The sequence below is a fragment of the Tenrec ecaudatus genome, chromosome 6 (assembly GCF_050624435.1).
Source record: "Tenrec ecaudatus isolate mTenEca1 chromosome 6, mTenEca1.hap1, whole genome shotgun sequence".
In the NCBI taxonomy this organism is placed as follows: Eukaryota; Metazoa; Chordata; class Mammalia; order Afrosoricida; family Tenrecidae; genus Tenrec; species Tenrec ecaudatus.
The window spans coordinates 100,288,174-100,306,570 of NC_134535.1; the positions used below are offsets into that span (position 1 = coordinate 100,288,174).

At 42.2% G+C, this 18,397-nt stretch overlaps 1 protein-coding gene across 1 annotated transcript in view; it reads left to right on the forward strand.

The window, feature by feature from the left end:
- The first annotated feature begins 6,358 nt into the window (after positions 1-6,358).
- CAPRIN2 (caprin family member 2) overlaps positions 6,359-18,397 on the forward strand; it is a 52,062-nt gene continuing 40,023 nt past the window's right edge. The window contains exons 1-3 of the mRNA XM_075551914.1: positions 6,359-6,613; positions 9,569-9,631; positions 16,449-16,535. Of these exons, the coding sequence (XP_075408029.1) occupies positions 6,371-6,613; positions 9,569-9,631; positions 16,449-16,535 (393 nt within the window). The 5' untranslated portion in view covers positions 6,359-6,370. The remainder of the gene's footprint in view (positions 6,614-9,568; positions 9,632-16,448; positions 16,536-18,397) is intronic.

Sequence of the window (18,397 nt, forward strand, 5' to 3'; positions counted from 1 at the left end):
CAACTTTCTGAGGAATCGTCAAGCCGTTCCCCCAGGGTCCGCCCCCCTTTATCCTCTCGCGCACAATGCATGAGAGTGCCAATTTCTTCATGGGGTGTGACGTGTTATCTTTCTATGATTTTTGATTTGCACTCCTTTGATGACTGAGATCGAGTATCTTGTCGTGGACTTATTGGCCATTTGTAGATATTTTTTGGAGTCAAGCCTCTGCTGATCTTTGCCCAGGTTAATTTTTGTGCGTATCTATCAAGGCTTCACCCACCCATTCATTCTGGCTGCACCCACCCCCGCTGAGAGTTTGCATTTCTACTCTAGATACACTGAATCAGAACTTGCATTTTAACAAGGTCCCCAGATGATGCTAATGAGGCCCAGGTGTTTCTTCTGGATCATAGACTGTATAAAGAGGCAAAGGAGGGTTCTCAGGGAGGGTAAATTTTCACAGCCCAGTCTCCAAGCATACGATTTTTCATAAATGTAATGAAGTCCTTTACAGTGCTATTAAGCAAGTGTCTTCACCTCTATTTTACAGATCATGGAACAGAAAATCACAGAATTTAGATGCTTGCCCAAGATCGTTCAGCGAGGAAGGTGCAGAAGTTAGAGTCAAATCTGGTCGTGTCTGGCTTCAGAGTCCATGCTCTTAATTTAAAAAAAAAAACATTTTATTAGGGGCTCATACAACTCTTATCACAGTCCATACATATACACACATCAATTGTATAAAGCACATCTGTACATTCTTTGCCCTAATCATTTTCTTTCTTTTTTTCTCCTCTTTTCTTTTTTTACATTTTATTAGGGACTCATACAACTCCTATCACAATCCATACAAATACATACATCAATTGTATAAAGCACATCTGCACATTCCCTGCCCCAATCATTCTCAAAGCATTTGCTCTCCACTTAAGCCCTTTGCATCAGGTCCTCTTTTTTTCCCCCTCCCTCCCCGCTCCCCCCTCCCTCATGTGGCCTTGGTAATTTGTACATTGTTATTTTGTCATATCTTGCCCTATCCGGAGTCTCCCTTCCCCCCCTTCTCTGCCGTCCCTCTCCCAGGGAGGAGGTCACATGTGGATCCTTGTAATCAGTTCTCCCTTTCCAACCCACTCACCCTCCACTCTCCCATCATCGCCCCTCACACCCTTGGTCCTGAAGGTATCATCCACCCTGGATTCCCTGTACCTCCAGCCCTCATATGTACCAGTGTACAGCCTCTGCCCTATCCAGCCCTGCAAGGTAGAATTCGGATCTTGGTAGTTGGGGGGAGGAAGCATCCAGGATCTTGGGGAAAGCTGTGTTCTTCATCATGCTCTTAATTTTTAATGATATTTCAAAGCTGGACAGAAATCCAATTTTTATGAATTAGCTTGCTATTGATTGAACCACACACACACTCATTAGTTCTACACTAATCGTTCCTCCCCTGAAAGAACTGTACTTCAACAGGACTGAATGGTGAGACATTATTAATGTGTTCTTCACTATATGAGGAGCAGAGTACTAGAACTAGGAATGTGTAAATATACTTTTATGAAAAAAAGAGAAAAACATGCATCTTTGAAATCATAGAAAATTTCTCAAAAATACTTGACTATTTTGGCAACGTATTTTTTTGCTGAGGCAAGCTTTGCTCTGTTTTGAAAAAAAAGACACGATAGCTCTGAAAGTGTAACAAAATAGAACAGTGCTAATAAATTTATGGTACTAACTGTTTCTGCTATCTGTGGGAGTCAGTCTTTGCTATTCTTCTCGGTCTGTTCTCCTATTTTTATGGCAATGGTCCACAAACCCTGCAGAGCCAGAGAGGCACATTTTTATCATCCACGCCAAAATGTCCCAGATAATTTCTCTTTTGTCTCTCCCAAGATAATTTCTTACATCTGTACTCTTGGGACACCAGTTCCACTATTCTTTGGAGAGTTGATCTTTTCAGTTTCAGTGGCATTTTAAATGACTCTCCCATAACCAAAGAGCCTCCGGTTGGATTGCAGTGGGTTAAACACCGGGCTGCTAACTGCAAGATCAGTGGTTCAAACCCAGCGGCCACCCCTCAGGAGAGAGGCTGTCTGCTCCCGTAAAGATTTAGTCTCGGAAACCGTAAGGAGGAGTTCTGCTGTGGAATGTGGGGTTTCTGCGAACTGGAACAGACCGGGTGGCAGTGGTTGTAGTTTTTGGTTTTACACCACACTCATCCTTATAGGCACTGCACATTTGCCAGACAATACAAATTGAAGATCCTCATATTTTCAAGAGACATTGTTTTTTCAGAAATTCAACCATTCATTAGAAATGCTCAGCATGGTTTTTTATATCTAATTTATTTGGTTGTTTTTATCATGAAAACCCAAAGGTTTTACTGAATTCCTACACAGCTCCTTGAAGGGATGTCTCACTCACCATTTTTTCCCCAACACCCAATAACTCACATGTTGCAGTCTTTGTTTTTGATAGGTGCCATTGAGTTGCCTGTGACCCATGGTGGCCCTGTACAACAGCATGACGCACCACCCAGTCCTGCACCTTTGAACCAATTGTTGCAGCCACTGTGCCAATCCATCTGGTCGAAGGCCTTCCTTTCACTGCCCCTCAACGCTCCCGAACATGAAGTCCTTCGCCAGGGCCTGGTCTTCCCTCCTGGCTCTGCTATGTGCATCAGGGTAGAACTGCGCTCTTGAGGATTTTCAATGACTATGAACTTTCAGAAGTTGATAGGAGGCCTGTCTTCTGCTGAACCACTGGGCAGATTCCAATAGCCAATTTTTTGGCTAGTAGCCCAGCGCGAATGATGTTCACTACCTAACACAAACATTTGTTGAATAGTTTCTGTATTTTTTCTCCCACTGCTAAGGAACACATTTTTATATTTCAAATCTAGAAATTTTTTGCTAAGTTTAGAGGACACTTTCCTCAAATCCCAGCACAATCACAGTTTAGCGAAGAGAAAAATCAAACAAAACAAAATGATAAAAATCCGACCAAGGTGTTTTGGGGCAGGTGCTTTCAAAATAAGCCAGCTTCACTGACTTTATTTAGTACTCCAGCAGGGAATCTTTTCACTGAATCCCATTTTTCATTTATCAGGGGACATGACAACAGTGTTATTTAGTGAGGCGGGACCCTGAGGTGTTTTGTGCAGTTGCGCACAAGATCACTGTGGGTTGGAGCCGAATTGATGGCACCTAACAATAACGACATTTTCCTAAAAATGTGATGCTATGTGTCAACAGACTGCATGCCATTTTTATGTTTAGATGGACTGCAAAGGAGCCCTGGTGGCATAGCGGGTTTTGTATTGGGCTGCTAACTAACCAACAAGGTTAGCAGTTTGAAACCCACCAGGTTTCCATGGGAGAAAAAGCTAGCAGTCTGTTCCCCTCAGGATCACAGTCCTGGAAACCTTTGGGGGGCAGTCCCACTCTTTCTTATAGGAGTTGGAATTGACTCAGCGTCAGTGAGTTCAATTTTGGACACAGACTGCACCTTATGGGGTTGATATTTTTTTATTATTATTATTACTATTTTGATTTCACACATTCTCTCCTGATTTCTTTCATCATCCCTGTTAAAAAATAAAGCCATAAAACTCTTCAGAATGAAACCATTTCGTGAAATGTTGAGGGTCCATAAAACCAAACCAAACCTATTGCTATCAAGCTAAATCTAACTCACAGCAACTCAAAAAGATAGAGTGGAACTGTCCCCCTCCACCCCCACCCCCCGCACAAAGGTTTGCGGGACTGTGATCCTCGGGGAAGCAGCCTGCTACCTTCTTCTCCCATGGACAACTGGTGGGTTCGAAAGGCCAACATTTCGGTTAGCAGCTCAGCTTTTAACCCGTTCACTACCCGGGCTCCTCAGAGTCTGAAACTAGACCTATATATGACCCAAGAGATGGTTTTTGCCAAGACAATTAGGATTCCATTGTTTCAAGGCTACTCCGTCTAAAATATAAACTAACATTTTTTCCTCCTTACTACCATTTTAAGTTCACTATTAGCTTATAATGCAAACAAACAACTTCGTGTTAACCCATCGACCCAAAAAATGTGTCCTTCACTTTTTTCTTTCTTTTTCTACAATTTTTTGTGGTCTCAAGGGAGGAGGTGTACTTTCACTCCTCTCACTAACAGCGGCTTCTGTTCTTTTTCTGATTGTAATGAGGCAAATGAACAATCTCATACTTGTCTGACTCTCTAGGTCAAATATGGAATTCAAAGATACAAAACTAAAATGCAACATTAGGGTACATGACTGCACGGAGGACTGAAAAGAACAAGATAATGGCAAAATATCGTAACAAGAAATGTTAAATTCAAGATAATTTGTGCATGTACGTGGTCTTTGCCAAGAATTTGAAAACGGAGCCATTGTTTCCTTGTTACTTTGGATTATGCTCTAGCCCTCTTCTGCTAGTCTCAATAATTTTCTATCAGCGTCTCAGGGTCAGAAGATGAAACAATTCTCTGACCTAATAGCTGGACCCAGGTTGGGCAAAACATAGATGGAAGGTTACTATTATTTAACTCTTTTTGTACAAGAAACTCTTGAATTCGGATCTCTTAATAATTCTGTGCAATTTTACAGAAACCCCCTCCCTTCAGTTTGCTTTGTGTGCCAATGAATTAATTTTTAAAAATCAGTAAATAACACAGACTAAGTAAGCACGGTTCTGTGACTGAAATTTGTGCGATCAACCACTCCCGTTTGTTAAAAAATGTTGACTTGGGTATCCTGTTCCTTGAGGGAGTGGTGACTGTGCCCACGTTCGTGTGGAGGATAGATCTGTATTGCAAGGGTGCCCACCTTAAACCAGGGTCCCCAGTTCGGTTTATGTGGCAATTCCGCCAAGGGCACGCTGTCTTTTTTATTTATTAATTCACCTGTTCGGGGTCACGCCGCAAACTGTGCTGCATGCAGTCGGCGAGGTGGGCAAGGGGCCGAGCGGTACGTGTCAACCCAAGGACCCGAAAGTCCGTCACGCCCGGATGCACCCGGGCGCCCTGCAATCTGTGCGGTCAAAACCCGCCCCTCCGCACCGCGCCCACCGCTCTCGCGCCGCAGCTGCGCCGGGGGCCCGCGCGCGCCCGCAGCGCCGGGCGGGGGCACCGGAAGGAGGAGGCGGGCGGCGGGCGCGCGCGCGGGCGCGCGCAGGGGGCGGGGCCGGGCGCCTATAAAGCTGGCGCGGCGGAAAGGGCGGGCCTGTGGGAGCGCTCGGAGCGGGCGCCGCGGCGGAGGCTGGGCGGGGAGAAGGAGGAGACTGGAGGCTGGAGGAGGAGACTGGGCAGCCTGAGGAGCCGTGAGTGCAGCAGCGTGGCGCCGGCGGCCGGAGCGGCTTCCCCGGCTCCCGCCAGCTTTCGAAGGCGCGCCGGGTGGCGGCGGCCTCTGGGCCTGGGGAGGTGAAGCCGGGCTGCGAGGGCCGAGTCGGGTGCGCAGAGAGCCGCCGCCGCGGCGTGGAGGGGCGGCTCCGTATCCTCGCGGGCGGGGCGGCGGGCGCGCTCGGCCGAGAGGCTCTCCAGAGCTGCACCTGCACGAGTCGTCGGTGCCCTCAGGTGGCGGGGCTTCGCGCAGTCCAGCCCTGGTGACGCCGCGGGGGCTTGGCGAGCACTTGTTTTGGGGTTTCCTGAGGGGAATGGCTCGAGGGGTACTTGGTGCACGGGAGCGAGGCGGAGCCCGCCCGGCGCGGCTGACAGGGCGTCCGTCGCAAGGCTGGCCCGGGGGCGCCCGCGACCTGGTCAGGTGTGCGTGCTGTGGCTGGTGGCAACGAAGCAACAGAGCGATTGGGGTTTCCTCAAAAGTTTGAGAGAATACCTCACTAGCCACGTTCGGTCGTGAAGAAATGGCCTTGAAAACCCCTGGGAGATCGAAGGGAAGTTAGCGTTCCTACTTGGTGCTTCACGGGAGTGATGGATGGGCAACTGAACGATTTCAGGGCTTCGTGCGCGGTTTGGGACTTCCTTTTACAGCCCAACAACTAGGTTGGGTCCGTGGTAAGGTAAAATGGTTCAGACAGCTGTCTTAAAGTCCGTGTGCGTGTGCGTTCACGCTGTCTTGGCGGAGATGCTCAGAAAGAAGGTAGTGTGCCCATTTGAGGAGAGGAGCCCAGAAACCACTGCTTGACTGGCAGGAAACATTGAATTCCAGGAAACATTCCCATATTATAGATTTTTGCCAATGTAAAGTTTAGCCTTCTTGGCTGGTTCTTGGAATAACGGCCTTAAAAGTAGTGGCAAAAAAAAAAATAGTGGCCAGGATACACACTGCAGTATTGTGAGCCCATTTCTGTGGAAAAGAACTTGGAGGGATTGAAGTTAAATTTTCATCCCTTTTATGTGTAACTTTTCACTTTCCAGCCTTAGCCATTTCAATGGTGCAACACTCGTCTGGCTCCCAGTCATCTCCAGGCCATTCTGAGGAGGGAAGCGTGGGAAATATGAAATCCGGCAAGTCCCAGGTGACCCACAGTCAGCACGGGGAAAACCAGCAGCCCCCAAGCCCCCTGCACTCTATTCTCAGCTCGGTGGCCTCTCCTGCCCAGGCTTATGAAACTTACATTGATAATGGACTCATCTGCCTTAAACACAAAATCAGAAACATCGAGAAAAAGAAGGTAACTCTCCCTCTCCCAGAGCTTTGTTGTACATGTTTGGCCTTAAAGCTTAAGAGGCTGGCATTTCTTTTGCTTTATATTAGGGCTTGTAGGGATTTCTTCCTACATATTTAACCTGGGACTTAGCTGGCTGAAGACAAAGCAGGCTAAATACTGAAGGTATTGTGCATTTTCTGTTTGTCCCCAAAGCTGAATGAAAATATTCTTCGTGGTAGGATTATTATGCATACGACTATTGGAAGTATTGAGGAGCTAGCTATCTTAGGGTTAGATTAATTCATCGAGTGTGATACTAATGTTCCCTTTCATGCATGAGCAATACCTGGCTTTTTAGCTTGTTTTTCTGGTGGCTTCGGCAGCAGTTCAGATTGCAGTACAACCACGGCAGTCATTGGGAGCTGGAATCATGGAAGAGCCAGAAAATGCGTTATCACCAATTTTCTGTATTGCTAGCTGACTGCTTATGATTGGTGGGTGAAAGCATTGTAGAAAGCCTTACTCTTAAAAGAGACTCAGGGGTTATCATCAGAGTAGCGTATCAGTAAATGCTGATATAAGGATCCAAATCCTTATTTCCCGAGTCATGTTCTCCAAAATAGTATCATCCACTGCTTTGTGGTGTCATGATTCTTTTCTGATTATAATAGGTAAGGTTGAGTGGCCTGGGACCTAGAGCTTCTGGCTCTCTCTATGTTAAGGCCTGATTAAATCTTAGGTAGTTACTTTTAATAGAAGAATGTGAAGCCGTCTCCTCTAAGAGTCTGGTTGGCTCTCTTTTCCTCTTTTGAAGCTAAGAAAGTAGTGAAGGTAAAGTGGGTTTGAGTCCATAAGAAGGCTTGTTACTTACTGGTGGCTTCTTGGAAGTCCTAGACTGTTGAATGTATGCACTGGATCACGATTGTGGTAAGATCAGCATAAGTTCCCAATTGGTCCTGGTGGAGCCGTAGGCTAGATATTGGGTTATTTACTGCAAGGTCTTTGATTAAAACCCACTAGCCTTTCTGCAAGAGCAAGAGATGGGGGTGTCTACTCCCTTAAATTTTTTAAGTCTCAGAAACTCAGTGTATGGTTGCTGGCTGTGAGTTGGAATCAGCTTGCCGGCAATGAGTTTATAGGAAACTAGTCAAAGCTCAGGGAACCCTGATGGCATAGTGACTGAATTGAGCTGCTAACTCCAAGGTCAGCCATTTGAACCCACCAGCGGTTTTGAAGGAGAAAGAAGAGACTGGGCACTCATGTAAGGTTTTAAACTTGGAAACCTAAAAGGGAAGTTCTGTGCTGTCCTATAGTGTCACTATGAGTTGGAATCAACTTGATGGCAATGCATTTTTTTTTTAAGTCAAAGACCGGGTCTTATCGATGGAGACTCAATGACTTCCACAGTTGGAGGAATTACATATATTAAGGAATTTTGAAAAGTTCATGGAAAAACTTCATTTTCTTTTGACTGGAATTAAAAAAAAAAGCCCTTCTATGTTTACATACACTCTCCACCTTAATTCTTCCACTGCCATCAAGTCAGTTCTGACTCAGCAACCCAATAGGACAGTGTAGAACTGCCCAGTGGATTTTAGAGACTGTTAACTTTTACAAGAGTAGAAAACCCTACCTTTCTCCCACGGAGTGGCTAGTGGTTTTGAACTGCAGGCCTGTGGTTGGCAGCTCAACTCCTACGAGTCCATTAAAGCACCAGGGTTATTGACTCTAGTACCGCTTTAATTAAAAAAAAATCATCTCACACTACCAAACTTTGGTTTCAAATATCTAGGAAGGCACTTTAAACTATAAAGCTCAAACGGGATGAGCCTAGTAAATACTTTTAGAATGTCATGGTGAGGTTCTAGTAGGATTGGGCCAACAAAATGCAATTTATTTTTTATGTATTTCCTTAAGTTAAAGACCACACTTATTACAAGAAATAGTTTCAAGGCGAGGCTACTATACTGCTGGAAAAGATTACGTTTCTATACTTTCGTTAGGATGGTTCTTGTTGGGTGAACGTCACACAGTTCAGCAGGTGACTGGGCTCATGGGCCAAGCATGAGGTTAGCACAGGACTCCTCAGCCCCGAGGAAGCATGGGTGGTGTAGTGGTCTACTTGCGACTGCTGACTTTTGGTGGCAGACAGTTCTTGTTGAGGGAGGGGCAGTGTCTTGTGCATTGTAGGGTGTTTGTCAACATGCCTCTCTGTACCACAAGATCTAATAGTACCTTTTACATTCTCCCCCCCACCCCACCACAAGTGTGACAACCAAAATTGTATCCAGACCCTGCCAGAGACCCTTGGGAACAAAATTGCTTCTGATTGAAGTCCTCTGGGATTAGAAGCATATCACTGGACTAAGTCCTTATATATTAGTCTAATTATTGCTTAACTTGTAATTCTAGACTCGTAATTGGATGTGTTATATGGGATGGAACTCATATACTGGTTACTGGTTGACTTGTATTGAAATAGCCTTTCAGAGTATTAGATTACACTAAGAGCTTTGCTTTCATAAGAAACGAGTTCAGGTTTTTATTTTCTTCCGAATTCACATCAGACTATAGTAAATACAAGAGGACTGCTGGTGGTGTGGTGGGTCAAGCATTGGGCTGCCAACCATCACGTCAGCAATTCAAAACCACCAGCCACTCTGAGAGAAAAAGATGAGGCTTTCTGCTTCAGAACCCACAAAGGTGGTTCTCTGCCCTATAGGGTTGCCGTGAGTCAGTGGCAGTGAGTTTGGTTTGTAGTAGATAGAAACAGCATGCTGAGTTTCTAACCATAAGGTTGATAGTTTGAGTCTACCCAGCAGTGTTTTGGACAAAAGGTGAGGTGATGCACTTCCCCAGAAATCAGCCATTGGAAACTCAAGTAGCATTGCTATACTCTGGTGCCCATGGCGGTCACCATGAGTCTGAATCCACTCAACAGCAACTATTGTTTTTTTACAATTGATTTCTCTTTGGTAGCTCAAATTGGAAGATTACAAGGATCGCCTGAAAAATGGAGAGCGACTTAATCCAGACCAGTTGGTAAGTGAATGATGGTAATTTGTTAAGCCTTCTGGTTTACTTAATAAAATTCAAGGTGGATTGGGTGAGCCCAGAGACTTGATAAGCTAAAAGAGAGTGTTAATTCACTGGCTTTGTCTTCTTTGGTTATTAGATCCCAGATTTGACTTTTTTCCTCTAGTACTCAGAGATGATAAGGGTGGTGAGACGTGAATTATTAAATAGGGGTAAAAATGGTGTTTATCACTAAGATTTGATGAAGAGTTAAAGTTACACTAGGTTGGACTCAAGAAGTGAAGGGAAAACTCTAGTTTTCAAGCTGTCACTGGGATATTCTAAGCCTGACATCTCTCTGCTCTAAAATATCTAGCTTGCTATGATTTTCTCTAGTTGCTTTTCTAGGAGACAAGTTCATTTGATAGATAAATTTTAAAAAAAACCCAAAACTCAGTGCTGTCCAGTTGATTCCAACTCAACGACCTTGAAGGACAGAGTAGAACTGCCCTGGAAAAGTTTCCAAGGTTGTACATCTTTACAGAGGAAGCAGTCTTACCACATCTTTCTTCTTTGGAACTTCTTTCTGCTGGATTCAAAGTGCTGACCTTCTGGGTAGCAGCCAAATGCTTAACCACTATGCCACTAACACTCCTTTTCTGATAGCTGGCTGGTCTTTTTTTGGTTTGTTTTAAACTTTATTGTGAACATTAGACTTACTGCATTAAAATGCACGTATATATATGCGCATATATGTGTATATATACACACACACATGTATATATATATTTATCTTGTCCTTGACAATTACAAACGTAAACTAATTTGTGAAGGTGGCTTTTTTGTAATTAATGCAAAGGATGCTCCATCAATATCTTCCACTTGGACCTGATCACTTTTCCTGGCTAAACAGGGACAAAGTCTAAAAGTTGTTTTTTTTCCTTTCTCTTCAGGTTTCAGAGCTATTGTTTGTTACTTTTGCCCTTAGAGATATGGCTAGAGTTTTTAGTTTTATGTCACTGGACTTTTCTTTTCCTTGCCACATTGATTCTTCGACACCAGAATTTTTGTGAAATGCTGAGCTATAAGATTATCAAGGGACAGATTTGAAATGTGCGAGTTATGAGGATGATGTACTCACTTAGATGGTGAGCGAACCTAACTTGGGCAAAGGATTCCAACATGGGTTTATTTTCAAGTAATTAATTCTTAGTAATAAACCTTTTCTTTGTATAACTGTCCCTGAAAGAATGTTCAGTTAGTAGTTTTTATTTTGGGTAAAGGGGGTGGGGATTAGTGATCATATGGTAGTGCCCCAAGAAATGTCAAGGACATACTATATTTCAAACTTTTAGCAAAGAAAAACTTTATCTTAATATTTTACTATGTCATCATAGGTATGTACCCATGTCTATAATATGTACAAATATATGAACTCTATTTTCTCTAGTAATATGCTAACAGCTGGCAAATTTATATTATCAAGTGATTAGTTCTCTGAACTTTAGATTGCTGTGTGCTATTACCCTTTTACTAGCTCCAGATTTCTTTTCCACCCCACAACATGGTTGTTTTTTTTCCTCAGTCTTGGCTGTGTCTTTTTTGTGTGTTGTACATAAGGTCGTTCTGAGTTGGAACCAACTGGAGGTATATAATAATAATGTCAGTAGCTGACCTGATCAATTGTAAGGATTGGAGTTGTCAAAACCGTTGGAGAATTTGTCAGCCTCTTTTTTTTTTTTTCTCTTTCACATGTAACCAACCCGTCAGTAAGTCTGCTCAGTTCTACCTTCAGAAATCCAGAAACTGACCATTTCTAATAAATTCCATCTTTGTCATCCTGGGGTCCAAGCTTCATCATCTTTCATCTGCACTACTACTGTAAATGCTTTCTTGTAGGTTTTTCTATTTCCAGCCCTTGTTACTCAGTCATTCTCAGAGTGACCTTTGTGACCTTGTTGAAATGCAAGCCAGAGTGCCATGGGGCTAATGAGGTCCTACAAAATAAGCCTTTTCCTTCCTTTTGTATCTTTACTGCATTTCCTACACTTCTCCCCAGTGCTAGCTCCATTTCAGCTATTCCTGAAATAACATACTTCTGTCTCAGGGCTTTTGCATAGGCTGTTCGTACTACCTGAGATGCTCTTCATCCAGTTGTATGAAAGGATTAATTACTAACCTCCAACTTTTCTTTTTCCCCCTCCCCAAACTTTTTTTTTTTAACAGCACCACCTGGGTTTATTTGTACAACAAACAGCACAAGAAGACACCAGACATGCAGGCAGCAGCCCAGGGCTCACACCAGTCTCTCTCGCCCTCACATAGAGAACTCTACTTTGTGGGAGCCTGGGCGCCTCTGGGAGCTTGAGTCGTGTCCTTGGCTGGAGTGTCAGCCTTGCTTTGTGCCTTGGCCTTGGGCCGGCAGAGCCTCACACTCTTGGTAATATGTGCCCAAGCCCGCTTGCCAAACTTGGGGTGGACAGTGTAGGCCAGTAGGCTGAGCTTGAGGTTAACGCCCATTGGGATCTTGGCCTTGACCTCTATGGGCTTCACAAGATCCTTGATGGCCTCGGCGCTGGTGTTGTTGGCCTGAATTTTCTTCAGGCCCTTCTTGTGCTTCTTGGCGAAGCGCGTGTTCCTCAGGGACTTGGAGTCCACCCCCTTAAGAGATTTGTTTTGTTGTGAGTGGAGTTTTTTGATGCCGTTTCTGTGCCATTTCCGGCATTGGTTGTGCGTGGTATGGTTCTTGGACTTGGCCATGTCTGCATCGATGCTTGCAGCTCCTGGAGTGCCAGGGACCGGAAGATCCCCTCCCCAAACTTTTTATTGTGAATTAAGTGAAGGTTTACAGAGCAGATCATCTGTTGTTCATTCAACAATTTATATACTCCCTTCAGCTTTTTATTTGAAAGTCACCTTAGGCTTACCATGGTCTTTACACTCCCACCTCTCTAACTACTCTTTAGTCTCTCTCTTTGCTTTATTATTTTTCTCCTAACAGTTAGCACATCTCTGACAAACTGTTCACTTTTATTTTCTGTCTCTCAGTACGCGAGACAAAGACTAGCCATTCTTATCTCTAAAGAGTATTCTGGCTATACTTCTAAGACAGATTGGTTTGTCCTTTTAGCAGTCCACATTATAAGTCAAATGTATTGATTCTTCATTAGTCTTCCTTATTTAGTGTCCAACTTCCACATGCATATGAGGCAATTGAAAATACCATGGCTTGGGTCAGGCATACTATAGTCCTCAAAGTACTTCCCTGGGGCTTCTGCACTTTAAAGAGGTCTTGTCTAGCAGATGTTTATACCTTGGAATCCCCGTGGGGCAGTTCTCCATCTTACAGGCCATTTATGATTTGGACTTTATGTAGTGACAGTGGGTTTGGTGTGATTTATCTTTTTATTTTATTTGGAATGTCTTTTAATGAACAGAAGTTCCTAATTTTCTTTTTTTTTAAGTTCATAATTTTGAAGTGTAGTTGAACTTCTCGTTATAAAGCTAGACTGCCTTTAGACACAGAAGGAACTGTATTTTGAGGTTACAGGTCAGTTTTAGTCTAAAAATTTGTTAGCCTGTAGTCAATCTCAAGTTTGCTATGAAAGATAGAAACTTTCTCCTCTAGAGAACTCATTTCTTTCAGTAGCGTTTACTGTGTGGTCCATTAGTTCTCTTCTGGTTTGCAGTACTGACTCTCTTGCTTCTGGGTTTCCACATGTGGAGACTATTTTTGATATTTCTAAGGTTGTAGTGCTTGTGTGTTTTTTTTGTATAAGTAGAGTTTTATATCAAGAAGTACCTCTATATCAGGAAAACATCACAGCCCAGTCCAACTCAAGTCCATAAGTCCCTCTTTTAAAAATAAATTTTTTAAAATTGGGGGCTCGTACAACTCTTACCACAATCCATACATCATCCATTGTGTCAAGCACTTTTATATATTTGTTTCCCTCATCATTCTCAAAACATTTGCTTTCTACTTGAGCCCTTGTTATCAGCTTCTCTTTCCCCTACCTCCCCAGTCCCCCCTCTCCCATGAACCCTTTGTAATTTATAAATTATTGTTATTTTGTCATATCTTACACTATCCGACGTCGCCCTTCACCCCTTCTCTACTGTCCGTCCCCTAGGAAGGAGGTTATATGTAGATCCTTGTAATCTGTTCCCCGTTTCTCCCTCACCTTACTCCACCCTCCCGGTATCGCCACTCTCACCACTAGTCCTGAGGGGTTCATCTGTCGTGGATTCCCTGTGTTTTCAGTACCTGTCTGTACCAGTGTACAACCTTTGGTCCAGCCACATTTGTAAGGTAGAATTGTGATCATGATGAGGTGGGGGAGGAAGCATTCAAGAATTAGAGGGAAATTGTATGTTTCATCATTGCTCACTGTACCCTGACTGGATCGTCTCATCCCTGCTGCCCTTCTGCAAGGGGATGTCCAATTTCCCACAGATGGGTCCTGGGTCCCCACTCTGCATTTCCCCTCATTCATGATAGTGCTCTTGTATTATCTTTGTGTCAATGCTATTTTAATTACTGGTGCTTTTTATTTACTTATTTATTCATCTATCTATTTTTGTTTTCAATCTCACCGTACTACATTTTATTTGGTTTTATATATTAAATAATTTCAGATGTACAGATATAACAATTGTTATATACAGCTATAACAATCCATAAATCAATTATATCAAGTGAGCTTCTACATATATCGCTACCATCATTTTATTTTATTGTTTTTTTAATTAAATCATTTTATTGGAGGCTTGTGCAACCCTTTATCACAGTCTACACATACATCCATTGTGTCAAGCACTTTTGTACATTTGTTTTCCTCATCATTCTCAAAACATTTGCTTTCTGCTTGAGCTCCTGGTATTCGCTTCTCATTTTTCCCTCCCTCCCTGGAGCCCCTTCCCTCCTCCCCCATGAACCCTTGATAATTTATACATTATTATTTTGTCATATCTTCACTATCATTTTTAAAACATTTTTTCTTTTTGAGCCCTTGGTATCAGGTTCTCTTTTTTCTCTCCCTCTCCCACCCTGCCACCTTCGTGAACCCTTAATAAATGATACATATTATTATTTTTTAAAAAATATTTTACACCAAACGTTGTATCCCTTCACCCACATTTCTGTTATTCATCCCCCTTGGATGATATACATTCATCATTGCTCTCAGTGCTCCCTTATTTCTCCCTGTCTCCCCATGGCATCGCTACTCCCGTTGCAGTTTCTTGGGTAGTTATCTGTCCTGGATTCTGTGTCTACATCTCTTATCTGTACCAATATACATACTCCAGTTTAGAAGGATTTATGAGGTAGAACTGGGGTTATGATAGTGGGGGTCAGGGTGGAAGGAAGCAGGTTGCCAAAAACTCAGGTGTAGGGGAACAACTAGGGATCTAAAATTGATGGTGAGGAGGGTGCAGAGTGCCTGGTGATGTTTGATCAATTGTAATGTAGCCGAGAGGAATCACTGAGATCCAAATGAAGGGTGAACATGATAGTGGGGCAGGAGGAAAGTAAAAGGAAATAGAGGAAAGAACTAGGAGGTAAAAGTTATATATAGAGGTATAAACATAGACGTGTATATATGTAAATATATTAATATATAAAGGTAAGGGTATTGGTCTATGTACATATATTTATATGTTAAAGTATTTAGGCAGCAGATGGACTTTGGACCTCTACTTAAGTTTTCCCTCAACACAAGAACACTTTGTTCTAATAACCTGGCATTGTGTGATACTCAACTTCCGGACACGATTGCTGAAGACAAAGTGGGCACAAAAGCAAATGTGGTGAAGAACGCTGATAGTGTCTGGCTATTAAAAGATACAATGTCTGTGGTCTTAAAGGCTTGAAGTTAAACAAGTGGCCAGCTAGCAGGGAAGCAACAAAGCCCACATGAAAGAAGCACACCAGCCTGTGTGACCATGAGGTGTGAATGGGATAAGGTATCAGAAGATCAAAAACAAACAGTTATGTTGTTGAGAAGGAGAAGGTTCCCAAAGCCCATCTGTTGATAACTGGACATTCCCTCACAGAAGGGACACACGGAAGGGACAATTCATTCAGAGTGCAGCATAGCACTGACCAAACTCAGAACATTCCTCTGGTTCTTTACTGAGGCTCTTTAATAGGCCTTTATCCGGTTGGGTGTTCCCTACCGACTTTGACTTGAGGTTAGCCATCTTCCATGTACATTTGAGTTACTGTAAATCTTGAAAAATAAACCATTACGCTAAGGGTCGCCTGTTCATCTGTGAAAATTTTAAAAACCAAAATTAATCCACTAATTTCCTATAGGAGATTGCTTGTGCTACAATACTTAGTGATTTTGCTTACTGTAGGGAATTGCATTTAAGACTTTTTTTCCCTATTGAATTAGCAATTATTTTAAGTTGCTTATTTGTGTGATCTTCATTATGCTACTTGTGTTGTTTATTTGAATAGTGAATAAATATTAACTGGGGACTCTGGTTGGCTCAGCGATCTTAAACTCACAGGCCTCTCTGACCTTCCACTTTTGTAGGTAGGATAGAATTAGAACTTAGGTTTATGCTAGAAATTAAAGACTGGCTTTTTAAATTTAGCTTTCTGTAGTTTGGACTAAATGCCCTTTCATCCTCTCTACTTTTTTATTTAGCTAACTACTAAAAAATGTATATATGGCCAGTGGCAAGTTTGGAAAGTCTTATTCTCTGTAGAGGGTTACTAGAGGGTCACTGAATTGGCATTGACTCGATGGCAGTGAGTATTACGCATGTGGAACACCATTTTGACATATTTGTATTTAGAAGGTCACTGAACTCTGTTTTCTTATCTTGGTAGGAGGCAGTAGAGAAATACGACGAAGTGCTACACAACTTGGAATTTGCCAAAGAACTTCAGAAAACCTTTTCTGGACTGAGCCAAGAAGTGAGTATATCCAGAAACTAGTTAGACAGCAGCCTTGAAGAGATGTGTCTACTGTGAGTGTGCTGCCACTGTCATTTAATCTCTTGTGAACCGTTTACCGGAGACAGAGGGATTGTGGTTAGACTGACGAGCTAGTCTGTTTTTCCAGATTTCTAGAGTCACAAGAGAACACAAGTGATACTTAAAGATGACATTGTTTAAAGTATGTTTTCTAATGTGTGCTATTTCACTAGAGAGTTATAAAAGAACATTGAGATGGAGAATAGAACAGTGTATACTTATTGAAAGGGTTTAAGAATATAGGCATGCACATCTATATATTATAGGCTCGTATGCTTATGTAGGCTTTTTTTTACTATTTGAATTTATTTTTATTTTATTCAATAACTTTATTGGCCTATAATTCACATATACAATTCAGTAGTTCAATTACTTCAAGAAGACTTGCACAATCATTGCCATAATCAGTTAAAGAACATTTTCCTTAATGTTGTACTCATCATTGTTAGCTTCCCACTTCCTTCAACCTCCCCTGCCACACCCAATTAACGAAGTCTCTGTCTCTATAGATTTGCCTACCCTGGATTATAATGCAGGTTTCTAAGTGTATCATTCCACACGAGGAAACAATTGCCAGATTCTTCTGTCGAGGGCATGATCATTTATTATGTGGAAAAATTATGATTCATGTTAAATGGAGGGAGTTAAAGTCTGACCTCACTACTAATTAGGCTCACTTTTGGTCAGTTCAGAGTTTATGTCTGACAAATGTAATCGGCAATTAAACTGAAATATTTAGCATTTATTAATAAAGTATGCTTCACTGTTTTGGGATCTTGGTATTAGAAGGCCTTGTAAAGGTCATGTTTCAATATTAAGGATGTTTTTTGTGGGTTTATGCCAGGGATATGGATCATGCCTCATCAGACAGTTTTTCCTAGTTACTGTGAACTGAAGTTGTTATGCTTTTCAAGACTAATTTAAAAGAAGATAATAACCTGTTTTTTTAAAGAATGTTTTTTCCTCTTTTTGTGTAGAGATTAATTCAGGGTTTTTGTTGCTGTTGGTCTTCTTAGTTTTCTACATAAATAAGGAATAGGATATGTTGTATGTAGCTCATCATAACATTTGTTCATGATTTCAAGACCGCATATACTTCATCAAATATTTAAGTCTAACACGTCTGTGCTGGATATTCATGAGCATCAAAGATACAAGGACATGTCAAAAAGTAATGTTACTAGTGTTCTAGTTTATACATTCATGAGTTTATTGCAAGCAAAATATGTTTAAATAAGTCTCCTGTAGGCAGTGGATGGTTGCAGACAAGTTCTCTCAGTAAGACTCTATTAGTCTTCTTCTCATTAGAATGCCTCAAAAAGTCCCAAATGAGAAGACATGGAAAAAATTAGTGCAGTGGACTAAATGGATAGGAAAATATAAATCTACATACCCAGAGACCAGAAGAACTAGATGGTGTCCGGCTACCACTGTCAGTTATCCTGAAAAGGTAGCATTAGAAAGCCCTGGGTAGAATGGGAGGGAAATGTGGAACAAAATATAAAATACAAAAAAAAGACCAGGCTTACTGGTTGGATCCAGACAGCAGGCACTCCCAAGATTCCTTACTGTAACTGAACACACCCCAATTATAGACTAATCAACCCCCTAAGATCAAGAGAACAGCATTTATCCAAGAACAAAATTCGGATGGTTAGGAAAGGCGGGAGAATGAAAACAAGAAGCAGAGAGGAAGTGGGGGAATTGATGGTCCATTGAGAGGATTGCGACGCTGAGCTGGAAACAAAATATGCGTAGATTATTGAATGTAAAACTGATGATCTAAAAAAATAAATAAAATT